This window comes from Copadichromis virginalis, linkage group LG23 (assembly GCF_057382275.1).
Source record: "Copadichromis virginalis isolate Kocher_CV1m ecotype Utaka linkage group LG23, C_Virginalis_male_GT1.1, whole genome shotgun sequence".
Taxonomy (NCBI): Eukaryota; Metazoa; Chordata; class Actinopteri; order Cichliformes; family Cichlidae; genus Copadichromis; species Copadichromis virginalis.
The window spans coordinates 17,561,646-17,589,597 of record NC_140639.1 but is presented as its reverse complement, the minus strand read 5'-3'; the positions used below and the strand labels follow the sequence as shown (position 1 = coordinate 17,589,597).

General features: G+C 39.4%; 1 protein-coding gene across 5 annotated transcripts in view; it reads left to right on the top strand.

The window, feature by feature from the left end:
• The window catches only part of mcf2l2 (MCF.2 cell line derived transforming sequence-like 2), a 111,045-nt gene that overhangs the window by 69,791 nt on the left and 13,302 nt on the right, over window positions 1-27,952 (top strand). For 4 of the 5 annotated variants that reach the window (XM_085447158.1, XM_085447160.1, XM_085447162.1 and 1 more), the window contains 8 exons: window positions 6,473-6,509; window positions 6,689-6,786; window positions 13,298-13,393; window positions 14,549-14,647; window positions 18,974-19,045; window positions 19,482-19,592; window positions 24,978-25,087; window positions 27,235-27,350. In XM_085447158.1, the coding sequence (XP_085303284.1) occupies window positions 6,473-6,509; window positions 6,689-6,786; window positions 13,298-13,393; window positions 14,549-14,647; window positions 18,974-19,045; window positions 19,482-19,592; window positions 24,978-25,087; window positions 27,235-27,350 (739 nt within the window). The remainder of the gene's footprint in view (window positions 1-6,472; window positions 6,510-6,688; window positions 6,787-13,297; window positions 13,394-14,548; window positions 14,648-18,973; window positions 19,046-19,481; window positions 19,593-24,977; window positions 25,088-27,234; window positions 27,351-27,952) is intronic. The other variant, XM_085447161.1, reaches the window with a different exon arrangement.

Sequence of the window (27,952 nt, the reverse complement as noted above, 5' to 3'; positions counted from 1 at the left end):
TTCACCTGTTAGCATCTGTTAGATTAGTTAAATCATAACTTTTTGGTTTTAGCGTGAAAACGTTTACACTCACACATTCTGCTGTTGTGCCATTGTTATTTTTTTAACGTCTTCATGGTACCTCGTGCGTTGATGCACACATTCTAACGAATGAATGAAACTCAGACCTTGAATATATTTATTAGAACTTAAATATATAAAATGACATCAAAAGAAAATCCACATCAAAGCAAGAAGATGTGTGGAGCTTGCATGTTCTCCCCGTGTCCTCCCACAGTCCAAAGAAATGCTTGTTGGTGTTTCTAAACTGCCCATAGGTGTGCATGTGAGAGTGAATGGTTATCTGTCCCTCTGTGTTAGCCTTGGTGACATGTAGCCGTTCTACAAGTACACTGCATTAATACACCATGACAAGCTTTAGCTGCTACAGCACCTTGTATTCAAACAGCTGAGTACTGTCCTTAAAGGATCAAGCATTGTTTTTGACTTAAGTCTTCTGTAGTTTTAAACCTTTATTTAGGTTCTGACCTGACATAAAACTTACATGTAGTTCGAAGCAGGCAATATAATTTTGTCTGTTTTTATACGACTTACATGAAACAAGCAGTGGCTTGCTTCTATATCAATTTTACAACAAGCTGTTTTTTGATTTTATACAATGATGAAGAACTGAACTGATGAAGAATGTAGAGCACAGCTGTCCCAAACATTCACACTGCATGCTGACTAAATGACCCAGATCATTTAGTCAGCATGAAGTTCAATCCTCTATAAAAACATGAACAATTATAGTTCTGTATACTGGCTTCTATGATAGGGGTACCTGTTGGTTTGATTAACTTTTTTTTTTCAAGGAACATATTTGCCTTGCTCTCCATTTTTTAACACACTGTGTCATTAATGAAGGCTGTCAGAAAAATGATTTATGTCATCAGTTTTTTTATTTGCTATCGAGCGCTTCTTTTTGTTTCTAATCATGTTAGATTGCTTAGTAGATGGAATTCCATCGAAGACATTAATATATCATCAAACCTCAAATAACCATGTCCAGAGCTGCTAAAAAATGTTGTATAGCATACAAATTGCAATCTAGGTTCTGGTACTTCTTAAATCAAAATCAAAAAATCCTGACCTCATTTTAATTTGGCTGATCTCCTCTTCAAAGTCACCTTTTAGCACACCTCGAGACAGCAGCAGCTATTGTAAGATTATTCTGTGGAAGCCCATTTTCTGTCCCTGTGGGCCCATGAAATGAGCACTGGAACTGTTCCAGTGTGGCAAAGTGGCCAATCTTCAATCTGAATTATATTTTGGAAAAGAGCAAAAAAAAGTAGTTAGTAGCAGTAGTGGGTAAGTCAGCTGGTAGGTGAACATTGTGTTGATGTGGGCAAAAAGTCCCTGATTTCAGTCTGCTATGTGCTATTATGTTACAGTAGTGGTACAGTTCTTTTGCGTTGATAGTCTTTGGATAGTCTGTCCAGTTTTTTCTTCAAGGGAGAATCTGATGTATCTCATGATCATCCGACTGCTGTTGGATCTTTCGTGTATAGTTTGAACAGTAAAAATCATCAGCATCAAAGTCTGGTCGTTTTGACACAGAAGTTGATGCTTACTTTTCATATTAGTTCAGTGGTCAGAACAGAACTTGATATAAAAGTGTGATGAAAAAGTGGACGCAGGAATGGATGTGGGAAACAGATGCAAGAGAAGTTGATCCTAAAGGGTAAATCAGAAAAATTATGCTTTATTTTTTGTATTCTCTTTTGCTTTTAATAGCAAACAAGCAACATTATGATAGCACTTTATATAATGTATGATATAAATTGACTGATATATCTAAAATTAGTGGTTCTCCTTTAATATCTAACAATTTCACTGGCTGATTTATTCAAATTAATTCATCCTCTTGGCAAAAGTACTAAATATTCTACAGTTCCAGATGCTCAAGTGTGAGAATTTAATGCTTTTGTCTCCTTTACATAATTTGAAAATAAATAAATAAAAAGCTCTCTGTGGTTTGTTCAGACAGAATAATTTGAAGAGCTGACTTTGGGCACTATTTTCTGACATTTTATAAACTCAAAAAAATAAAAATAAAAACCCCAAGACAACAATATGTGCTGAAAATATTTTTTATCAATATGAAGCAACACCAAACAATGAGAAAACACAAAACCACATAAACGCACGTACACACAGCAACCCACACCCCTCTCTCTCTCCCTCAGTCCTTTCTGTGCCAGTCAGTTCTGCACAGTTCTACTCTGTGGTCCTGACTGACAGCTAAGGCACACTATGTGAGCTGCACACTCTGCCCAGCTGACAACCTGTGTGTACCTGTGTCTGTATGTGAGCAGACTGGCTAATAGCACACCATTCCTGTCATGAAGCCTGGAGAGTAGAGGCTGTAGGAGGCTCTGACGGTCCAGCGCTGTGAGTTAAACCTCAGACTCCATGCGAGGAAAGACAGAGAGAAGGAATGAAATTAGTCCAGGAAAAAGGGAGGGAGGAGATGGAAAGTGATGGGGAGAAAAAAAAGAGGAAGATGGTGGAATGATGTGAAGAGAGAGACAAAGAGACAGAGATGGGCAGAGAGAGTCCAAAGGGATTTTCAGAGTGGAGATGGAGGTTGAGAGGCAGCTCAGAGGGAATGAAGGGAGGCTTGAAGGGATGAACATGAAAGGAAGGAGGGGCAATTGTTAGAAGAGAGGAGGGTGGCGAGAAGGAGAAGAGGCATAGCAGTCATCTCAGCTGTGTGCTTGAGAGAAAAGGAGGAGAGATAATAGATGTGATAGGAGAGCGAGAAGAGGAAGGGCTGGATTATAATGTGACTGATTTAAATCATTTAAATCAGGCCACATAATGGCAAATAGGATCTTAGGATAAAATTATTTAAACTCAAGGTCCTGCTTTTTCTGGCACTTTCTTCCAACAGTTAAAGGGCAAAAATGTACTTTCATAGTCATTTCCATGACAACTGAACTCTAGCAATGACCACTGTGTTAAAAACTGGAAAGTTAAAAGTTCACCCTTGATCTATTTCCAAGGTCAAGAAGGATTTTATGCACTACAGAAAGGTTTTATTGTATATTTTGGTGCGTACATTCTACAATAAATGATATTGTCGTGCTTACTTGGTCAACTTTACTCAGTGAAGTCTAAGCAGAGTTTAGAGTAGAAATAATTTTGCTTAAGGAGGGAAGTAGAACTGAACTGCTGTTCCATGCAAGCAAACATAATCTGTGGAGACCAAGGCACACAAGTCTTTCACATGATGAGTCGTGATGGAAAATCATTTACTTGGTGAAGAAAAATGTCTTTCTGTCTGCACAGCAAGAAGGGAGGCGAGTGCATGTCTTCTGGTCAATGACTATGAAAAGGCTTCATGATCACTATTTCAGAGATGTCAGCACACCATGCCAACCCTGGGTTAAGCTCAATAAAATCATAAAGTCAGACTGTAGTCGAGAAAAAAAATGTAAAAATGAAGTGAGGATATTTTTTGGACTGATTTAGAAAAAAATCATCCCGATAAGCACAACATATAGGGGTTAGCCTATACAAACAGACCAAGTCATACCACTGTGTTATCTCACAGGTTTTTAGGTCTCTTATGGTGTGGCATCTAATGGAACAGTATTTAGCAGGATGATGATCCTAAAAACCGAACAAAGGAACCAAAAGTGCTTTAGATGTAGAAAGATGGCTAATTCTTGACTGACTGATCTCACCAACCAATGTGCCCATTAGTTAGTTCAAGCATAGCCTTTAAACTTCCCATTACACATCTCATATACCAGCTATTACACAGTTGCTGTTGTCTCTGCAACCTACTTTGCAAGTCAAACGTACCCATCTCCTCCCTTTTACACCATTTCTGACGTTTGCGTATAGTGCATATTTAATACTTCCTGAGCTTCTGAAGAATACAATCGTCTTTTAACTAAAGTGGTCCTAGCAAAACGGCTCATTGGAAGCAACTGTGATTAGTGATTAAAAGAATGTCTTTATTTTAGAAAATGGCAGCCGAATTATAAGTATGGTTAAACAAAGTTTTTGTACCGCTGGAATTATCTCAGTATGTATCTTACCCTATATTCGTCTAGATCAGGGGTCAGCAACCTTTAACACCCAAAGAGCCATTTGGACCCAGTTTCCATGGAAAAGAAAACACTGGGAGCCGCAAATACTTTTTGACATCTAAAATAAAGATAACACTGTTTTGCTTTGTATAAACAACTAAAGTGTTTTGCTTATGAAATACATTAAGTGCTACAGAGAAAATAACATTTTATTTATGGAATGAACACATTTTGAACTAAACTAAAAATATAACAAAAAGGAAACAAAAACTGTAGTGAGCCGTCATCCTTATGTCACCTTTGGGATTTTGCAGCCTGTAGCGGAGCCTTGATCTGAATATTAAAAATAATTGGAAAAAAGCACTATGCTGCTAAAAAATGAAAAATAAGTATTTGCAAAATATCTGCATAAACATTTATTTTACGTGGTTAATGTGTGTGGCAGGGCGTGGTCTGCAGTGCCGCTGCAGGGGAGGTGGACATCTGCAATCAAGCCTCGCCGGCTTAAATTCTGTGCTCTCTCTGCTGTTGTGTTGGTGTGTGTCGGGCTGCGAGCTGCAAAACTACAGCTGGCTGTATGGCTACAGCAACCATGTGTGAAAAGTAGCCAATAAAGAAAAAAAGCATGTTCATGTAAACATCGTCAGGTGGTATGTTGACAATGGGACTTCTGTTCCTGACCGTCTGCGCACAGCGCCTGCAGAGGCGTGAGCGGTGTTTGTTTTTACCACTTGGCCTGCCTGGGGTTGAAAGTCTGCACGGCATTTCGGCAGGTATGGTTTCTGTGAGTGTGACGCTTATTTTGAGCGATGAAAAATAATAACATAATTTTATTTTTATATTTCAAGATCACAATAATCTTCCAATTTAGAACTACAAGTTAAAAAGAACTAACACAAATGAAATACACTTCAGTTAAATACTTATAATTTTTTTCCAAACCACGTGGAGCCGCAGTATAAGGACTAAAGAGCCGCAGGTTGCCGACCCCTTGTCTAGATGAATGATAAACATGGAGGATGGAGTGTGCATCACATTATAAACTTTGCCATATGCATGGTGTTACTCCTCATTTAAACTCTTGCTGCTGCTGCTGCTCTCTTCTCAGACTGTCTACGCACAATATGACTAGCCTTTATGAATAAAACATCACTTTGTCCATGATGAAAAAATAGATGCTTTTTGCTGAGTACAATATTCGGTGCTATGCTGAGTCTGCACTTCTCCGACAGGCTCATTGGTTGCTTGGTATAAGAGGTAACAAGCCAGATCATTCACAGAGCTTGGTATTTCACTTATGTGAGCTATCCATTTGGCCAAGGCAGCACCTCTTGTGTACAGTTATGTTACTAGATGCTTCTCTAGAGACTTCCTGCCTCAGAGCAGGATTCTTGTGGCAGGCCAGAATTGTTAACGTTGCATTTATGAAGTCTGTTGATTAGATGTAGGTGATGTCTGAAGCTGCATTCCAGGAACTTAAGTGTTTGGATTTTTCTTTCTTTATAGAGCCCGAGCAGGATTTCAGGATATCAGTCCAGTAAAAGCAGCTTATAGAGTTGACACAGCATTCTGGGAGAATTTAAGCATTGAAATAACTCATGAATTATAGAATAAAAGCTTCCAGTTGTAAAAGATGCCAGCAGCATGGCTCTAAAGGATAGGCACTGGAAGTAAAGCTTGAAACCTTGATTTTTTATAGTTTTTCAGAAAACTAGATGGTGTTTTGTATCTTCTTCTGTCTTGTTCTTTTCTGTTTGGTCTTTCTGATATCATCTCTTGACTTGTGTAAAGAGGACTTGTACTGTTGTAGTTCTTCTGCCGCCATGTATTCAGTACAGTGCAGGACACAGATTCAATAGGACCAGACACCAGTGGAGGATTACAAACAAGACACAGAAGCCACCTCAAGGCCTGCATGACATACAAAATCCACAGTGTGGTACCGAAGAAAATATTTGCTAAGAGAAAAATAATGAAATGCTGCCTCTGCTCTGGACAGCAGGAAGAAGGAAACATCGACTGCTTCTAACAGTTAAGATGGCAAAACTGAGCAATTTTGTTAATAAGCAGAGTTTTAATGAATTCAGCAGCTTTTTTCTCAAACGGGAAAACAAACACAGGCACAGAAAATGGCGACCTTAGAGTAGCAGAATATTTTATGGAAATGCTATCCAAGCCAATTCCTCCTATTCCATTTACCAATCATATTTTACTCATTTACTAAACCAAGTCAAAATCCCTCACGTACCGATGAGCAAAGTAGCTTTGAGCAATGTTTGGGGCCAGATGCCTTGCTCAAAGGTAGCGATTCCAGCAGCAAATCCTTGTTTTAAACCTCACGGTGCTCCAGTTTGACCATCAGTAATTTTCTGTTTCTCTTACATTCACAGAAGCCAGCCAGCTCAACATCTATGGGGCCCCTATGAGGTGAGGAAACAGAGAATCACACAAATTAGAAATTAATCAGCAACCATGATGACCAAGTTGCAGAAAATCTGAAACCTTCTCTCTGAATCTGAAAAAATCTGCTCTCAGAACAGGGATGGAAATGACAAGTGGAAATCTTAGCTATTTCAGTTTCTCACTGATCTGTCTACTCTCAATAGGAATGTGCGGAAGATGGCACTGAAACACTCTGATTCATCAAGCCCAGAGTCAGGCTTCAGGAGGTCCAACCCCAGCCCTAATATGAGGCAGAAGAGAGGTGAGAGCTCACTTGCCAAACTAACCAAAAAGTCAGCATCTCGTATTACTTCCAGAATTGAGTAAAATGAACTGTAGATGGGGTGATGTGTGAACCTTGAGATTTCAGATTGCAGTCTCCATGGAGTTATTGTAAAATGGAAGAACGGGCAAGGTTACAGCACATGGCCTCTCATGCTAACATGCTGTTCATGCACACATAGTCTCCTCTAAATCTCTGTGCTGTACTTCTGCATGTAGACTCTTAGCCAAAAACAACCTTTCCACATGCAGTTAGGTCAAAAGCATACAGAGAAGCTGTACAGCCTCCTCACACAGAGATGCACGCACTAACACAAATACAATGCTGTCAGCCGCAGTAGGGGATAAGATAACAGGTGCAATTTCAAATTGTACCTGTCTCCTGTGAGAAAGCCCTCTGTGCTGCTTTATAGTGTGTATGGCTATCAGCAGTCTATCAGCAAGGGTTGTTGATCAAAGTTGTGTCTGTGTGTCTGTGTGCCAACACTAACTTAAGGTGACAGGAAGCATCCCCTATGGCCAATTCCAGGGAGCCACCTTGTCTCTTAACACCCCTTTTTTCTGTCTTTCATCAGTTCTTCCATGTCTCACCCCTTTATCCGTGCTATCTATTTATCTATCACTTTCTTATCTGTAGCCTTTCTACAATGCCCTTTATATCACGCCTTATCTTGTCTTTTCAGTTTCCCTTTATTACTTTAATATCTAAAGTTTGCTGCATAACATCAATATATCAAATTATACTTTTAAATATGCAGCAAAGGTCCAGTAATTTTACAAGGCTGTGAAATATGCTGCTGAAAAGACTGTTGATCTGCATGCAGTCTAGCAGTAGCTATCCTTGTGATGGAAATCTGTTGCCAGCCACAACTGTCATGGTGTCCCACGTTGTCCTTCATTCATTCTGTTTGTTTGACACTATCTTACTCTACTGTCGTTTAAGACATACCACTCCTACCTGTCCTACCCTCCTGCCAGTATTGTCAGCTGAGTGCCTTTCTACTCACCTCTTTCCACTTCGCCAATCAGTTACCGTTGATTAGACACATCATTTGTCAGAGTGGTCTGCCAAAGTGTTGCACTATTCCTTAGTCTGCTTCTTAACCCTGAGTAAATCCTGGAGTGTTGTAAGCTCCCTCTTCTTAGCTGCCTGGTATTCTATTGCTTGTGAAAAAAAACTCGAGTATTAACCTTGCCTTTTTTTGGTCAACGTGAAAAGGGCCATATCTGTGTTTGAGCTCAGGACCTTCTTGCTCTAAAACAGCTGTGTCAACCATTGACCCACTGGGACTTTCTCATTATAATAGAGTGGCATGGCAGTAAAAGAAGCCTGAATAGAAGTCTGTATCATTATGAGATGAGCCATTAATGGAGCCAAACCTTTGTGAACGTTGCATTTTAGTGGTTAAACTAGAACTTACAGTGGAGAAAAGCTTATTAAACCTCATTATAGGGTGAAGTCATTACATTTTTGAAGCTCTTTCTATCAGATCTGATTGAAGGTTCTGGCTCTCTATTCATTCAGATAGAGACTTTAAACTAAAAAAACAGCATTTTTCCCTCGAGGCATTACCAAGTTGGCTCCTAAAAGCCAAATCTTGCTTCTACAAAGACTTTTGTCATGCATTGGCGTTACAGTCTGGCTTGTCTGGACCTAGGCAACACATTCGTGCAAGGAAGGTGCTGCTCACTGAAGTGCACGTGTTTCAAATCCGTAAGCTGCGATTTCCCAGATACCGAGAGTACCTCTGGATCCTCCCTTCAGCTCCAGAGAATTTTTTGGGGGGTGAGTCGAGAGTGTGCCAGCCGTTCCTGTGTTTCCTGGCATTTAGCCGAGCTGAGTGGGAGAGGCATTCTCCATTCTTCAGCTTTTGAAATGATCTAGTGTTATTTAGTCTGACATTGCTGACATTTTAGTGTTAAAACCCTCTAGAGACTGTTTTTGGAAAGCTATGCTTCTGGATATAAGAAAATCAGAGTGATTCTGACAAGGCCTCAAATAGACAGAATAATTCAAATTTAGCTGGTATAGTGTCGACATACTCTTGGAGTGAGTGGGGGCCGATGTCAAAAGCATCCCCTAAGTCCTAAAACACCACTGAAGGTGTGGTTTGCCCTACAGCAGTTTTTCAAAGGTAGGTTTCAGTAACTTAGTAAGTGTTCACTGTTTCTGCTTTCTTTTTATGGATTTTCTCCACCCTGCCATGCTCTCACACTGAATTTTCTTTACCACTCGCACAGTCCCAAATGCTAGCAGGAAGTTAAAGGTTAGGGAATGCTGACAGTGGCTGCTGCTTTGGGTATCGCCCTTCAAATGTGAGGCTGGCCTCTATAATAATAATAATAATAATGGATTGCATTTATATAGTGCTTTTCGAGACCCCTCAAAGCGCTTTACAATTCCACTATTCATTCACTCTCACATTCACACACTGGTGAAGGCAGCTACAGTTTTAGCCACAGCTGCCCTGGGGCAGACTGACAGAGGCGAGGCTGCCATATTGCGCCATCGGCCCCTCTGGCCATCACCAGTAGGCGGTAGATGAAGTGTCTTGCCCAAGGACACAACGACAGAGACTGTCCAAGCCGGGGCTCGAACCTTCCGATTACAAGACGAACACCCAACTCTTGAGCCACAATCGCCCCGCATATTATAAAACCAACCTGTCTGTCTCCTGGCATCCATTGTCACCTCCTGCTCTATTCTCTCTTTCCCCTACTTCTTTATGTTTCTGTCTTGTGCTGTTTATTCCTTCTTCTGTCAGCTTCCAGCCATTTACTTTTCATCAGTCATCTCTCTTTAATTCACTCTGTGCATCCCTTTTACTTCTCCTTAGTTCTCACATTCCTTCTCGTCTTTGATTCTTACTCAGTTTTCCGTCCTGGATTCCTTCTAATCCCATCTATTTCTTGTTGATAATGCTTTGCATTGAACTGTTATCTGAGTGTAGTTTTATGCTATGAAGTTTTCCTAGACAGACTGAGCAAACAGAAACACTTTGCAGTGACATCTCAGTGCTGATGAACTGCTTTTCACTAATGATTACCCAGAAATCACAGCAGTGATGTACCGTGTGTCACGGTACTTTATCGTCACCAGCTGTTATGTAGTGTGGACCAGAATGTTGCTAAAAAAATTCCAACAAAAATGAAAAAAGCTACATTTAGCTGCTCACAAGGAGTACCAAAAGGTTCAGTTCGATTCAGTTTTATTTATACAGCGCCAAATCCCAACAACAGTCGCCTCAAGGTGCTTTATATTATAAGGTAGATCCTACAATAATACAGAGAAAAACCCAACAATCACATGACCCCCTGTGAGCAAGCACTTTGGCAACAGTGGGAAGGAAAAACTCCCTTTTAACAGGAAGAAACCTCCGGTAGAACCAGGCTCAGGGAGGGGCAGCCATCAGCCGCAACTGGTTGGGGTGAGAGAAGGGTAGCGTTTTCAGATGCCGCATCTGACACAACCCTGAAGGGATTTGTGTTCAAACTAGAGATGTTTTAATTGTTAGGTAAATGTGTAAACTATTGCACCATGGAGTGAAAAAAAAATAGGGTTTTAAATCGCATGGCTTCTCATATTTCTGATAGTACAGCAAAACATGTGCTATGGTTTTATCTTCTCTACAGTAATCCCCAGTGTGGTGTTTTCTTAGTGCCATTAAAAATTGCATGTATAGGCAAACAGTGATTAGGTGAAATGTGAAATGTGGTGTTGGCTGGGCATACTTATCCCACACAGTAATTAATAGTGGGCTTGCTACATGCACTGGTTCTTATATAGTGCTTTTCTACTCTTAACTGAGCGCTCAAAGCGCTTTTATACAACTTGCCTCACCCAGTCATACAAGCACTTTTTTCTATGCTTTTCCTATGTAAGTTCTTTCTATCTAACATTCACACATTCATACTCTGATGGATGCATTGGAGAGCAACTTGGGGTTAGCATCTTGCTCCATGATATGTGAAATGCAGACTGGAGCTGACTGGGATCAAACTACCAACCTTCCAATTTGTAGGTGACCTGCTCTACCTCCTGTTGCTTATTGAAACCCATATAAGGGTCCAGCTCACTATCCTACATAATAATAATGATAATAATAATAATAATGCTGCATACAGTGACAATTAGAAAACCTTTACAGAATTAACAGTCAAAAATACAAAATAAAACTGAATGTACAATCTTAACAAGGTGTGTTTTAAGAAATGGTTTAAAGATAGAAACAAAGAATACTGTGAATGCAGTGTGGGAGAGCGTTCCAAAGATATGAGGCTGAGAGCTCTGAGGTCCGTGGTAGTCGGACCAGCACTTAGTACTTTATCATGCAGACTTGCTTGAGCAGTTAATCAGGCTGAAAGGCTCATTGTGAAGGTGCAGGAATATATACACTTGTTTTAAACTAAATACAGTTTAAAATATTTGATTGCAATATTTGTCATGTATTAGCAGCTCTTTTGTTTGAGTGACAGCATGGACTCAAACATGCAAAATCTGACAACCAATCTCGAGTCTCTGTCTTGGATTTATCAGTAAATCCTTTTTCTTTTTTTAGCAGGACTTTTGCTGATTGCCGACCTGCTTTATTTATCATGTTTATTGTGTATTTAAGATGAAGTAGCTTTTCTGGTCTTCAGTAAACAAAGCTTGATGTATTGATCTTTTGATGGTGTGAGCCATGCACTGCTCCCTTAGAAATCCTCAGTGTAGCCATACTTTGGCATTGAGAAAGCCAGCCTTTGCTCAGAATAACAATGTGACTACTGACAGTTTCACTTAGTTCTGATGCCATGTTGCCCATGCTTAAAGTGCTACTTGGTAAGCAATGTTCCACTAGAAGCATGAGGCACATACATCTTTCTAATAGGTGAATATAGGGCTTTATGTGTACAAGCCCCTGATGAGTTGTTTAAATCCATGGATCATCTGAGCAATGCTTCATTGGACAAAAAAAACCCCAACATACAAAAATATGACATTTTTTACAAAGCATACACTGTAGATAAAAGATGTAATTAACGGTTGCAGCGAGCACTTTTAGGCCCACAGAACCAGAGGCTTCAATTTTATACAGTGCATAGTCTATGTACAAAGGAGTGAACATGGTCAATGACTTCTAATCTGCTTCAGTATAGCTGCTGACCTAGAAGCAGTGGAGAAACTGAAATATTCTTTTCATTTTACAGGGTAAAAATTATTGTGTGGTTATTATAAATATTTCAAGACCCTGAAACATCTCGCGTTTACATGAAAATATGTCAGATTTTGATGGGGTCTCAATCCTTTTTTTGCTAAAACTCTTTCACATTCCTTAAAAAAATGTCAATTATTGAGTTTCTCTGGACTGATGGCTGTGGTTAGGGAACTTTAGCCATAGTTATTATCTGAGGAAAGTGGCTCAATGTGTTATGTGTTTTCCAAAAAAAAAAAACCTCTATGAGGGGAAAATTGAACAGATGTGAAGTGAAGACTTTCATCAAAATCTCCATTTTTGTAAGTCTATGTTTTCATTGTTATTGTCATTTATCTTGTAGTATTAGCTTCTCTTCTTTGGACATAGATGATCCATTCAAGGTTTAAGATGGAAGAATTAAGTCCCTCTTTCACTTAGCTTCCTTTGGCCAGTTGTACCGTTTAACTTCAATGTTTAATATGACATAATTTCATATTTCAACAGCACAAAATACAGATAATAACAAATAGTAATAATCTATAGTAGATTCCTAAATATCAGTCTTAGGAAACAATCTGCTTTTATGACAGACTTTTCTGCTTTCCATCATCTGCACAGTAGTTGGAAGAAGATTTGACTGCCTCACATGATCGAAAGCATCTTGGACAGAATGATGATTTTACACTTTGACAGCAAATGATAAAAAGGTTATCTGAAAGTCGAACCGTAAGTGAGTCAGAATAATGAATGAAAGTTGCAGTGTATGTGAGAAAAATCCTTAAATATCCTGCACGCTTTGCATGGAAGATTGCATAAAATTATCTGCATGCCAATGTCACAAAGTGATGGACAATTATGCCAAATTCTTTCAAGAAGTTAATTCTGGTAAACGAGCCACTATTGACTCCGAGTCCAAGGATACAGTACATTAATTTTAATCTGTTGATATTATTGTTGAATAAACAGTTGAAAAAGTGTTGGCAAATATGTCTTGTGGTGTAGTTCAAGTTTACCACATGTGAGAGGAAAAATCTCTTTTAAGTATTTTATTTTCTAAGGTATAAGTTTGACGTAATGAAACGTTGACTTATGGGGAAAAGGTATGTGTCTCCATATGGTACAGTATACTTGCTTCATAAACAACCTGCAAGTGTTTAGTAAGTCTGCAATTCAAGTCAAGACAAGAAATACTATTAGAGCACTTTGACAGCCATATAAACCCTTTGCATCACTTTATTCTTTTCAAGCAACGCTCAAACTGCTTCTTCTTTCTCTAATGTACTAACTTCTGCTTAATCTCGCTTTGCTACGTAGCTGACGCTTCAGCCAGCCAGTCAGGCTACTCGGCTGTTAATGCTAGGAAGCATTTCACCTTGCAAGGACTTTCCAACAGGAGGTCTCTTCCCGCAGGTAACAGCAATATGCCGAGTGCTCGCTAAATCCACCTGTATCGCCATCTTTATCATCATCACTGGCATCTTTGTCAACATTATCATCTGTTGTTTGCTCTTTTTATCTATAATTGCTGTCACGATAATGTTGATCGTAATGATAATTGTCATCATCATGAACGGCAGCAGCATCTGCCCTTTGTAGTTAAGTCTTTTCGCTCCGGTGCATGCCACGTAGTTCTTGCACGGATTTCTCTACGTGCATTGCAGTGTCTGCCATATCTCACATAATAAGACCGCATCTCCATCCACTCCTCTGTCTGTGCTTTTATCTGTTCACGTCTGTGTCATCGGCCCCTGCTTGCACTGCAACAACTGTGATTTAGAAAAGAATGGGATGGAGTTCTGTCGAAGAGGCATGATTTGACAGCAGGTGATGGACAGATGAAGACAAAGAGTAGCTGGGCAGAAATATATGGTGAAGCATTACACGGCATTTCACCTCACAGTACCAAAGCCCTCTTGACATTGTAATATGTTTAAACATATCTGATGGAAGAAGAGACTTGTTTTGTTTCACAGCAGTATGACCACACGGGTACGCTGATGACACAGTTGGAGGAATGAGAGAGCAGTTTTGAAAGACGGTCAACTCCAGTCACGTTTAAGTCACTAGACGGCAGACACGTCGACTGATAGAAACCTTTCTTTAAAATTAGTGAAAACTATCCCACTGTTGTGTTGCAGTGATGTTGCATCAGGTAAAACAAAACAAAAAAAATCATACTTATTTCATTAGTGATGACTAAGAGGGAATCCTTCTACTTTAGACTTTTGTATCAGTCCAATTTAATTTTTATTGGCATGTCTAAACTTAGATTCTGAAAGTAAAATCTTAGTAAACTCTCAAAACAATCATTTTTCTTTCTCAGTTGCATTTTATGGTCTTTCCTAGAGAATGTATAGATGATTGGTTATTAAAATGGCAGTGCTAAGAAAGACCGTGAAGGCTGCTTTCTCTTTGTCTTTGATTTGCATTCTATTTAATGCCCAGAGTCGCTGTCCATCCTCCTCTTCCTTGTCATTTCGCCTCTTTTTAAATCCCGTTACTAAAGCTTTCTCTCCCCGTGCTTTTTCCTTTCTTCTTTTCCTCCTGACCCCTTTCCGGCTTTAGAACCTGCTGCTAAAGAGGCTGAGGTCCCCCGCCGCTTCTCTCTCACTTCGTCTCTTGCTTCCTCTTCCTCCTCCTCCTTCGCTACACGGCGCACAAAAGGTACCAGCCTTTGTAGTTCCTTCCTGCTCTTTACAGCCTTTTTCTTATTTTGATCACATTGGCTGCGTTGTTACTGATGTGCATCTCAATAGGTTGAATTCTAATTATTACAGTAAGTAGTTGTGAAGTGTCAAACAAAAAGGATGCATTGCTATATCGTACATATTTTAAAGTGAAAAGAAATTACATGTTTTGTGGGCTGGATCAAAAAGGAAGAATTGAACATTTTGCATTTTTAATATCATTACAATGGCAGTTGTTTGTTTTCTTTATTGCCAGATTTTGATTTGATTTGATTTTCTTTGGTCCACCGTACCAAACCTATTCTCCAAAAATACAGATGCAGGGAGAGGTTTGGAGAACTGAATGTTTTCACAGATTTCAGCAGAGATTTTCTCTCCACACTTCTTTTCCTCCAACCAGTCGAGGCAGATGGGCACCCTGTCTGAGTGTGACTCTGATGGAGGTTTTCTTCCTGATAAAAGTCAGTGGTTTTTCACCCCTCTTGCCAAGAGCTGCCCAAGAGGAATTGTAAGAAAGAGCCAGGGTCCACTTTTCTGTACAATGAGAATTCAAGTGAATCGAAACCGTGACAAATTTGTTTCGTATTGAGGTTATTTTAATGTTTTTCATTGTATTTTAAACAGGTGACTAGGTTATAGTGCATTGCCACACACCTGCCAATTTGTTTTGGGGTTTTGTTTACTCAGCTAAAATAGGATATATAATTAAAGATGTGTTTTAAACATTAACCCATAATTTCACCTATGGAGAAAGGTGGGCTAGAGCTTACCTCTCATTATATCTGAGAGAGCCTAAACATCCAGTCTTTTGTGTGATTTACAGAGTGCCAAACAGAGTTTCTTTGTGTGTCTTTGCTAACAGTAAATCATTTCTAATACAGAGCAACATATGAGTTTGATCAGTACGTGTATGTGTATCACTCCTGTAAGCTTACAGTGATTCTGACCCACAGCAACATACAGACTTGAATCTACAGCTCACTTTAGAGTTCTTGCTCACGTTTCTCTGTTAGCTACAAGCATGGATACATTATGCGCATTAGCTTGCCAAATTAGCTTCCATATGCACATCCCCTGGGAGACAAGTGCACTTCTAGTATCAGCTTGCTGGCTAAATAGCAAATTAGCTGGTCAGCAACTTCACCATATTCTCCTCTCTTGAGATTTGATTCGTGTCTGATAGAGAATTGCTAAAAACACAATGAGAGAAAGAAGAGATGGACGAGAGGTGGGCAGGCATTCAGTACAGATACTTTTTTTAAGCAACTGTAATGAAATAAGAATTTTGATAAGGTGACATTTGGAACGCAGGGTGACATTAAAAGTGGCAATAGAAGTGCAATATCTCTTACGAATACAGATGAGACACTGATTTTCAAGGAGGCAGAGGCAGGAAAAGAATTCAAATTGAACTTTAAAAAAAACTATTTCCATTCAGTCTCACTGTCCTCTTTTTATTGCATTTCTTTTATTATCCCTCATGCAGCTGAGACTGACCGATCAGAGCACTGCAGGCCACAGTGCTCAGCGGAGGTCTGAGCGTGGCTGTTGCTTTTCGGCCTGTATTTTTAATTCTAATCCACACTGTGTGCTAAGCAAGGAACAATATTACTCTATATTGCTTGATATTGTTGAAACAGATATGAAAATCTGTAGCACTACCGTGTAATTTTAATTGCATGCAGCTTTATATTTAAAACTGAGAAATGTGAATTATGAGTAATTGAACATATGGGCTGTATTTTGTTCATCACTCCCTCATAGCGCCTAAAACATTTTTGTAAGATAAACGTGTGGTTTCCATGAAATACAAGCAGGAGAACAGGTGTAAAAATGAAAATGAATGAAGACTGAATTCCATTTAGAGACATTATTTTTACGACTCTGCACTGTTACGTCTTCACTGGACAGACCAGTGCTATCATTAATGTATTTCATAACACTTGTGCTTTTTTCTGGTGTGATAGATATCTGATATGGAAGCAAAAAATAAATAAATAAATAAATGTGGTGTTGAGGCAGTGTTTTTACACAGATGTTAGTGTTACCATGCTGTGTTTCAACATCATGTCTTTATGTTTTGCTTCTAAGGAGCCAGGTTTTATTTTTATCTTTTAAAAGTGGTCTTGTAATAGTTCTTCAGCCCTTCTTAAGGTCCCTCAAAGTTTCTTTGGATGTTTTTTCAGTCATTTTCAGTCCCTGTCTCTGACTGGTGTCAGAGGAATATTTTGGGTTTTTTTTAAAGCTGCTTAACACTGACATATGAATCATTCAAGAATAAAAAAAAGACACCCAGTTGAAGGGATGAGCCAACGTTGTGTCTACAAAGAAGCAACTTTAAATTGTATCTTTGGGCATTTTCTTACAAGCAGCCTTTCACAAAAACACATCATTTGTTCCCATTTCTTAATTTGAATCTATGAAAAATGCAAAAGATAACACAGTGTGACAGGCATGAAATAGTATTTCAACAGCATGATTCCCAAAGAGATATTAGCCAAAAATGTGGCGTGTGTGGGCTTCCTGTGCAGAGAGTCCTCAACACACTTGAGGAAACGGGACAAGTAGAGAAGATGAAGCGAAAGGCCTAATAAGGTATTTAAGTCATGTCATTAAGAAATAGGAGGTAAACATCTGGCCATTCAGTTGATACATCTAATGTTCAAAGAACTGTCAGTAGAAATAGTCTCAGTAGAAGGGTGGATGTGGAGAAGCCATTTTTCAGGAAGGGAGACAGGGAAAAAAGGCAGAAGTACTCCAACATTTTACAAAAATTTAACTAAAAATCGGAGGTAATAGGTCTGATGGAGGGATTCATTCAATTTTCAAATATAAGCTGTCGATATGTTTATCAAAGATCAGAAGAGAGGTTTTAGGTTTTTCATTTCAGCCACTGGTCTTGGGGATTTTGTCAAAATTAATTAAATTATGAATGTGTAAAGGTACTGTCAGATTGTGATCCACTGTATAACCGCCTGGAAGTTGTGTGATTAATTTTTTAGCATCACAATGATCCCTAACACACTGACAGTGTATTAGAAGAAATGTCTGGAACATGCAGTAGAACACGATCAGTCGTGGCCTATGACTCCCCAGAACTCTAACTCAACATTGTTGAAGCAACATTGTCATTCAAGTCAAGTCAGTTTATCTATAAGCACATTTAAAAACAAGACACGTTGACCAAAGCGCTGTACAAACTGGAAAAACAATTGTTGGATCATATTGACAGAGAATGGAACAAAACATAGTCAACAGGAGAAGAAAGCTTGCTTAAGCGACTTCAGAGAGAGAGTTCTTGCACAGTACTGTATCAGTAACTACTTGATATAGTTTTTATCTAAAAAAAAGTTGTAGAACTCTTAATCATTAAGTCCAAGTAACATAAAGTATGTATTGTATGATTGATTGTGTCTATTACTGGTAAAAACTAGGGACATGCATACACGTCAGGGGGATTCAAAGCCAGCTTACTCCCTGCAGTGCACAAATTATCACCAGTGGGTAGAAGACATGTTTCCATCTGCATACATTATGGTTGGAGAAACTCACGTATCAAATATGATACCAGGCACATTACAATATTACATGTGGGGCTTTATAGTACGTCAATCAAAACACATTTTCAGTTTGATTTTGTATGTGCAGATTTGTTTTTCAATGAATCAATAATTATAGATGTTTTGTGGTCAAAGGTCAAATATTTCTCACAAAAGATGAAAAAAACAATTCAAACATAACAATAATGTTTGCCAGCATTAAAGATTCAGAAAATACTTTAGTTACAACATATGAGAGATTACATAAGAGTCAGAAGCTACCGGTAACCATGTAGCCTGCATTCTCAGGTTTTAAATGAAGCAGCTGCAGCATCAGTTCTATATTCTGTTTAATTATGCTGATGGTCATGAATTAAACCCTGAAGAAAAGCATCCATTTCATTTATTCTCCAGCAAAAATAATTTTTTTAAATATAGCTGGAAAGATGGAAAAATTATTTTTTGTCAACTAATTGCTCTCATCTTTAGAAACTCTGTATCCAGGTGCCTATTACTGCATGGAAAATATGACTCTTTTCTTTAAAAAAAAATTAAAGTCATAATGGTCTTAAGATGATTCAGCCCACTTATGGCCTATGTCTAAATGACAAAATGGTTTTTAACAGAAAATAATATTACAGCTTCCTAATGTCTAAAAGGGGCTTTAAAAGGTTGATGAAAGGTGATTTGGGATGATGCAACCGTCTTTCTAATATGCTGGTTTCTCATTAATTCTCTTGTTGCATGTTATTTCCTCTGCCCAGGTCCCCTCTCTGCTAGCATAAAGAGCAAAAGGCATGAAATAAAGAGTGATCCCACTCCATTTGGTTATGAAGGTACAAGGAGAAAGATGTTATTTCTTGATTGACTGTGCTTCTTTATTTCTGGATGATGTGTTTCACCGTTTGTAGTTCCATTTCGTGCGTGCTTTGGTGACTTGTAGGTGGTTTGTGATGTTCTTTTTGTCAGTGCATGAGCATCAAATGAAATTGGTATCATTTGTGTGTGTGTGTCTGTGTAGCTTTTGTGTGTTTTGATCACAGATTTTCCCTGGTAGTTGTTTGGTGTTTTCTGTTGCTTGTTTATTTTTTTTTTTCTCGTTGATTCTGCATGGATACAGTTGCATGGTTTTCTTATTAGACAGCACACTGACTGGATGTAATTGTGCAACTTTTAGAAATTGTGCTTTTTAAATACAGGTTTTGGGTTTTTGTGGTGCAGTTTAACGGTTGTGATGACAAAATTGGTATAAAGCAGTTGGCTTCCCTCCAGATACATTGCGCGGCGCTATGGCAGCAGTCAGGAAACGTCAGAGTATGACTAGCAGCACTTCTGCTGGTCCTGGTGGCACCTCAGCTGTCCCTAGATCCACTTCCCAACCAGGTAACTACAGGGGAGGATTCATCTCCTCCAGTCACTTGAGAGACTATCATCCTGTGGAGTTGATTTCAGTTTAATGTGAAAGTATATTTTGTTTTTTGTTTTGTTTTTTAATTGTCCTCCTTTTGCATCGCATTGACTGTCTTCTTTAAAAACATAAACAGAGGCTATGTCTGTCAAATGGCTTCAAACTACTGACCAGTCCAAGTGTCCTTGTAATGATGTGCTTTCGTTGAGAGTTTTTATTTTTCTACTCCCTTGTTAAATAAAGCTTAAACAAATTTAAGAAAGAAAGAAAATTCAAATGTCAACTGGTTTGAGGGAAGTGGTAAAAACCTTTCATAAACCCATCAGAGGAACATTTTTACAATGTTAATAATTTAACATGATTAATTTCTTCTGTCTTCCTGTGCACATGCTCGGCCTTGTATAATCTCCTCTCCAGCTTCTCTTAAACGTAAACCTCTAAATAATCAAAAACAACATGATAACAGCACCTATGGCTGTTTCCTAAGCAGGAACAGAGACCCATTTAGAGGCAGATAAGAAAACATGTGCCAAAGATATATTATTAAATAACAGTTAACCTTCAAATTTTAACTTTGAAGCCTTTCAGACAGAAAATCTGTACATGCGACCACATCGGCTCCAAGGCTAAAAATAACTGTTGAATGACGACAGTGTTGGGGAGTAACGGAATACATGTACCGCCGTTACGTATTTAAAATACAAAATATGAGTAACTGTATTCCGTTACAGTTACCGTTTAAAAAGGTGGTATTTAGAATACAGTTACTTTGTTGAAATAAATGGATTACACTGCGGTATTTCACTGTTTCATATTCTGGCGGGTCAGGACTGTTTGGCTTTTGTTTGGCAGCTACGTTCTGTTGTTCCAGGTGGCAGCGTTGCTGTTGCCATGGTTACAGGGTGACGCTCTCTCTCTCTCTGTGTTTCCTGGGTGAGAGAGCGCCTTTTTGTTGTTGTTGTTGTTGTTGTTGTTGTTGTTGTTGTTGTTGTTGTTGTTGTGCTAAGCTAACAGGCAGAATGCTACAGGTATAGCTCTAAGAATGTAGAATCATGGGCAGTGTAGTCCGTGTTGCAGGGAGAATGGACTGCCATACACGTTATGTGTCTGTGAGCACGAGGAGGGGGAAAAGGGAGAGTGGAAAAGTAGAGTTGTCATTGAGCAGAAACGGGAGCTGGAAGCATGTAAATATAAAAATAACCACTGCAGCCAAGAAGAGTGCCTGATGAGCCCAGTTGTAAGTAAGCTATTAAGACTCGACTGTACACCGTGTTCGTGTTTTCCTCCGAAACAATAAGTTCCGTTGGAGCAGCCTTTCAACGCCGCTCTCTGTCTTTTGCAAGCATAGTTGACCCACACAACAAAGTAAAGCTATTTTTCGGCTACGAGCCCGACATGAAACCCACCTATTAGCCAGAGGTCCCTTTACTACGGTTCGGAGCCGTGGACCTTCAGTAACAGTAATAAATCACAGCAATAGTACATTCACGTAGTTGTAAACAGCATGATAATATATTAAGTAATCCAAAGTATTCAGAATACATTACTCTCATCGAGTAACGTAACGGAATACGTTACAGAATACATTTTGGGGCATGTATTTTGTAATCTGTAATGGAATACATTTTAAAAGTAACCTTCCCAACACTGAATGACGATATATAGATGGGATCTGATGTTGAAGCCAGATACTAAACCAGTAGTGATAAGATAATGGAAAACCACAGACTTGAAAACATACCGAATGTTTGATATGAGTGTAACAAACAAGTGGTTGTTATAGATCACAAAAGAATTTGAAACTGCTCAAAATTATGCAGAATTATTGTAGGCCATATAAAAATGAGAAGGAAAGAGGCTTGTGACCACATTTTGATGACTATTTTGTGCCTTCAGAGATTAAATAAAAAGAAAGAAAGGAGGATAAGAGAGCTTATCACATATGCTGACTCTGGCTTTTTGTCCATAAGTTATACAGCTATGAAGAAAGACTGACTGGACAACGTAGCTACATCATTTCTCAAAAAAGGGGGAGATTTTGCAGCGTTTAGCCTAATTTGCCATACAGAAGAAATGAAGTTTCCCATAAACACTGTGAATATAAATGGATGCTTTTGTTTTCATTTCATTTTGGTTTTTGTGCGTTCCTTATTGTGTTTTTTGTTGTTTTTTCCTTTTTGAATTTTGGGGACTCACTGAACTCAGCATTCTGTCAGAATTCATCAAGCACAAATAAGCTGTTGTGATTTGGTGCGATATGAATAAAATTGAAGTGAATTTACAAATAAGAAAGTTGGTTTTCAAGCAGCCCTTTCTTGAGATGAATTTCAAACCTCAGCAACCGTAAAATGGAGACGGAAAGTAGATGTGCAGTGGAAGAACCTGCTCACTCCACCTAAACCATGAAGAAAACAGATACTGTTATCAAAGTTAGGTCTGATTATCACTACTGCCTTTGGTGGGGTGTTGTGATGGTGTTAGCTGTGACGTCAAATGGAAAATACCTGGGGCCCGTTCTTCGTACGTCGCTTACTACATCCAAGATCAAATGACACATCCAAGATCAAATCATCTCGCTAACCGTGAGCTCGCTAATCCGGTTCCCCGAACACACCTGCTGTTGACGATTACTACAGCTGGACGCAGGAATGTGACATCACTGGGTGTCGTAAAAGGGGCTACGCATCGATAGTAGAAACATTGATCGGCAACCCGCTGATTGGTCGGCGAAAATGTCCAAGGGGCGTGCTCGGTATTTTCCGGCAGCAGAGCAAGAACTCTTGAGTGAGGGATTTCAGGAGTTTCAGAGTTTAATTAAAACGCAAGAGAACACTGCAAAGGCTGCAAAAGCAAGGAGAGAGGGCTGGCAGAAAGTTGCTGACAAATCAAACTCGTAGGTAATTTAATAATAATAATAATAATGGATTGGGTTTATATAGCGCTTTCCAAGGCACCCAAAGCGCTTTACGATACCACTATTCATTCACTCCCACATTCACACACTGGTGGAGGCAGCTACGGTTGTAGCCAGGCTGCCATATCGCGCCATCGGCCCCTCTGGCCAACACCAGTAGGCGGTAGGGTAGATCTATCATATGACACTATATTGTCCAATATCATATGGCATTATATTATATTATAATATGTTATATTATATCCCCTTTCACATTAGAGCCACAACAGGACCCACAAGAACATGGGAACAAGTAAAAGTGGAATACAGGAGTATTCTACAGAATGGTAATATTTATCTCTTAGATTGCTTTGCGTCTCTTGGCAAGGTAATACTGGCCTGTAATACTCTGTTAGTTTGTTCATAACAGCAACCAAGAAAAGGGCAGAGGAAAAAAAGACAGGTGGTGGTCCTGCACCCCCTCGTCAACAAGTTGGTTAAGTAAATAATACCCTCACGGGAATATCGATATCTCTCTATGAGCACACTGTCGCGCTGAGCTAAAGGATCCTGTCTGTCCCGCAATATACGCTGAATTCTGAGGACTCTCCTTATCAATCTTGCACCTTCCGCAATGGGTGGCTCGCGTATACGGACAGGACATGGCTGCGACAGGCTTCCCAAATCCACCTTCGCTTTTATAGCCGTGGTCTCTCATCTTGATTACACGAAGTAATTTACAATTACTACTCTGAAATATGAATTACATCTGTAATAATCACATACATGTAATAGAATGTTAATAGTACATTTCCCTTTTTTAGGAAATGACCTGTATGTATCTGTGTGAAATCAATAAAAGGATCAAGTGCTGCATTATCTTCAGTTACATTGATAATATTTATTTATGGTGAAACAGTGGAAAAATATCGCTGTTGCTTTCGTATACATGAAGCGGACATACCTGCGTGGCCGCGATCTAATCCTGTTTACATAAAGTAAACCTGCTCCCGAGCAGGTTTACGCTTACGGCTCTGTTGCTATGACAGCAAGTCCCGGATGAGCTTCGGGGAACCGACTGATCCAGGATCACGCGAAATCGTCAACAATCTAATCCGGCTAACCTACTTAGCGAGGTACGAAGAACGGACCCCTGGTGATGGTGGTGACAGACTTGAAACATTCAAATCTCCCTTAGTTTTATAGAACCACAAATTTAATATATAATTCCAAAGGTTTTATATATATATATATATATATCTTTTTTTTTTTAAATAGATCAATAATTAATAAAAGGCTAGTGCAGTAGTTTTATCAAGAACAAAAAGAAAACTGCAACGAAACTTAACTTGATTAAAGAAAAGGTATAAAATATATTGATAAAAAGCTGATAAAAAAAAAAAAAAAAAACTTTACCGAAAGGAGTAAGCGGCTGCTTTCAGAACCACACTGCTCAATTGCTGTCAAAGCAAAAGGCTCTTTGGCCTGGCCCTCTCTTCTCCCCCGGTCTAAACACCTCAGTGGCTGATTGACTGAGTGCACTCAGCTGTGCACAGGACACTGGCTCCACAGGAGCAGATGCAGTACCTGAAACAGGACGTAGAGAGAGCACAACACCAGCGGCGACTCACAATAGATCTGCGGTGATGTAACAACCAAAATCACATCTTAAGAGCTTTATTCTTTATTTATACAAAGCACTTTACTTCAACAAATTGTAAAGTTGAAGAATGATGCTTTACAAATGCCAAGCTCTCACAGCTCCTTGCACTATTATAACTGGTGAAGCAGTTTTGGAATTCAAAAGCCTGTGTTCAAAACCCAGGCGTGTGAGAGTGAGTGTTTGGACCCACTGTGCAGCTTTTAAACTGATGCTGGGATAAGCACTGTGTTTTTGTTGTTGTTTGTTTTTTCTTGTGTTTCTTTCTTTTTTCTGCCATTGTGGGAAAAAAGTTCAAATATTTCCCGTGTTGTCATTGAAAACCTCTTACTTTTTTGCTGCCGTTCAACAGTGTGCTGATAGATCAGCAAACTGCACCAGTACTCAAAAAGGTTGTGAGTTCAATTCTTCCCTGAGGCAAGAGTGATGTCTGGATAAGCAGTGTAATCTTTTTACACTGATACCATAAATATTAGACTTATTTTAAAATATGCATGCGCTGTATGTGCTGCTTCAGTCATATGCTAAAGTCGTTATTAACGTGAGAAGTATGGGTAGTGACAGCCTCCCTTGTGCAGGCTGCGACTCGTACGGGGATTGAAGTCATCCTGAATGTGAGAAATTTGGCTTGAGGTTGAATTCTTGGAAACGGAATCATCAAGCTTTCACGATGATGTAACCAATTATTTGACTGCACAGCAACATTACTTTCCCGAAGCGTCATCACCTGCCAAGATGCATATTAATGCCCTCCCTTGTTTATGAGTACATTTTTAATGGTAAATCATGTGTATTGATTCCCCTCAGGCTGGGCCCAGCGGCGTCTTCTTTCCATGGACACAGAGGACTTTGAGACGATTCCCTCCAGCGCAGAGGAATCCTCCAACTCTTCAGACGAGGAAGGCAACAATAAAAATGTAGGCAACATTTAAGTCTGCTGCCCACATCAGCTAAAAAATGTAAAGAAGTGAAGCTCAGATATGATTTGCTACATCACTGGATCATTTTGAAACTTTATTTAAGAGTGAAAGTTAGTAAAACAGAATGTTGCAAATGATTTTGTCCAGAATTGAAACCAGGTGTGACAATTTCAGCAACAATTAGCATTATTAAACTTTTGCCCGAGTGAGGAACGTAACTCAACTGCACTCATTCGACTCCAGCTGAGTCATGTCAGCTGTCAGATAAATCATGACATTTTATGATCATGAACCATCCCCCAACTGCTATACACTCATCTCTCATTGCCTCTTCACCCATTCTTCATTTTCCCTTCTTTTTCACTAAATCCCATTTCAATCCCCCTAAAGGAGGACCCCTCCACAGCTTAATTATTTCCCATGTTCTCCCTTCTTGTTAGCAGCAGGCACTGACCACTTGACATTTAGGAAATGAGGGGAAGATGAAAAAGGGGTAGGATTTTAACTGCACGTGTCTGCCGAATATGGCAGCATTCCCACATCCATTATAATCTGTGTGACGTACACGCACGTGCACACTATCGACACGAGGGCTGAGCACGTTAGTGATGCAGGGAATGTAGCAGCTTAGAACATACATTTGTAGGACACTTTATTAGGTACTTAGCTAGATGTAGGATGGACTACATTTTCCCGTCAGAACTTCACAGTTGCTGCAAATTTGTCAGGTGCATGTCCATGATGTGAATCTCCCGTTCCATCATATCCCAAATGTGATCTGCTAGATTGAGATTTGGTAAATGTGGAGGCCATTTGAGTACAGTGAACTCATTGTCAGCTCACGTCATAAAAGCTCAGATGATCTGAACTTTTATGACGTGGTGTGTTATCCCGCTGGAAACAACCATCAGATGATGGGTAAACTGTGGTCATAAAGGGATGGACAAGTTCAGCAACAGTACTCAGGTGGGCCGTTGCACTTAAATGATGCTTCTCAGCAGGTAATAATGGGGCCCAAAATGTGCCAAGAAATCAGCCCCCATTCCATTACACCACAACCACCAGCCTAAACTGTTGATACGTGGAACCATAATGTCTAAAGCATGGATCTTTCTGCTCAGGTCCTGCCATCCAAATGCTGTAGCACAAAATCAAGACTACTCAGATTTGGTGTTTTTTCAGATCTTCTGTTGTCCATTTGTAAATTGCCTGTGTATATTGTAGTGTCAGTTTCCTGCCTTTAGTTGACATTAGTAGTTTTCTGTTGCTGTAGCTCATCTATTTCGAAGTTCAGTGTGTTGTGTATTCAAACGAGCTCTTTTTCATACCTTGGTTGTAATAGTTATCTAACACACTGTTGCTTTCTTATCAGCTTAAAGCAGTCGGAGCATTCTCCTTTGACCTCTGACATTAACAAGGCACTTTCACCCAGAGAACTGCTGCTAACTGGATATTTCTCTCTTTTTCAGACCATTCTCTGTAAACCCTAGAGGAAGTTGTGTGATTAAAATCCCACTAGATCAGCAGTTTCTGAAATACCTAGACCACCCCGTTAACAACCATGCCACATTCAAAGCCGCCTAAATCACCTTTCTTTCCCATTCTGACACTTGGTCAGATCACATCATGTTGATCTTGTTTTGGGTTGCTGCCATGTGATTGGTATATTAGACAAGAGCATATCTGTGTTAACAAGCAGTTAAACAGATGTACTTGACAAAGTGGAGAGTATGTTTGCATCATGCAGTCAATCACAATTTAAATTGTGTTCATCTGCAACAACAACAACAACTAAATAATCCCACATGTGGATGCAACTCAGATAAGACAAAGAAAAAATTGGGACATTCAATCCCTGTGGTGTGCATGTACCTAAAGACCCTATAAATCTTATAATCATTAACTTATTTATTACTATCTAGTACTACAAGAATAGCAAAATAAATGAAGTCCAATGTCTTGTCATTGGTATATTTAAATTTAAATGCTTTTATCTGCTGTCTTTGTTTCATTTTGTAGGGTATTGTTTATTACTCAGCAGTTAGAGTAGAACAGTACCACAGTACAGTAGAACAACTTTAAGCAGTAGCTTAAAGTCTTGGGATTGGCTAAATGTTGAATTTGAAAACCATTTCTTTCTGCAGGGTGACAGCAGCCGTTTCCGAGTACAGCTAACATACGAGTCTCGTGATCCGCAAGACCTCTCTCTGGAGACAGGTGACCTCGTCCAGTTTGTGGAGGAAGCAAAGAATGGAAACTGGTATGTTTTTGTTTGCTGGCTGAACCACAGGATTATTTAGAATGTCTCCCCCCCCCCCCCCCCCCCCCCCCCACCCGCCATCCATTGATTGGCTGCTGTATACCCTCCACACAGCCCTCCCTTCAAGTTTTTAAATTTCTGTTTTTAAGATATTGTATTCCTAAATAAAACTGAGCAAACATTACAGGGAATTTTACAGCATATACCTTTAGGGCATTCATGTTGCAAAAAAATAAATAAATATTTGATTACTGAGGGACCTAAACAGTGATGTACAAAAAGTGTTGAAAGCAGTATTTTGCATAATTGTGTGGCAACACATTTTTAGGTAATTTATGAGGTGTGATCAAAAAGTTCTGGGAATGGGCCTCTCAGCAGGTGGCAAGCAAAGATTGTGTTGATGTGACTGGAAAACCTTTCAGAATATACTGTGCCAGCACACTATCACACTCTGGCAAGCACCAGTGTTCTGGTCAGTTTCTCCCTCAAGCGTTATGAGGGTACAGTAGAAGTCCATGTTGACAGCCTCAACCTGGAAGATTAATTCATGGTGCACAATCCAGTGAATGTCGCAAAAATAATGAGCGCTGCCTGCTCTCGGT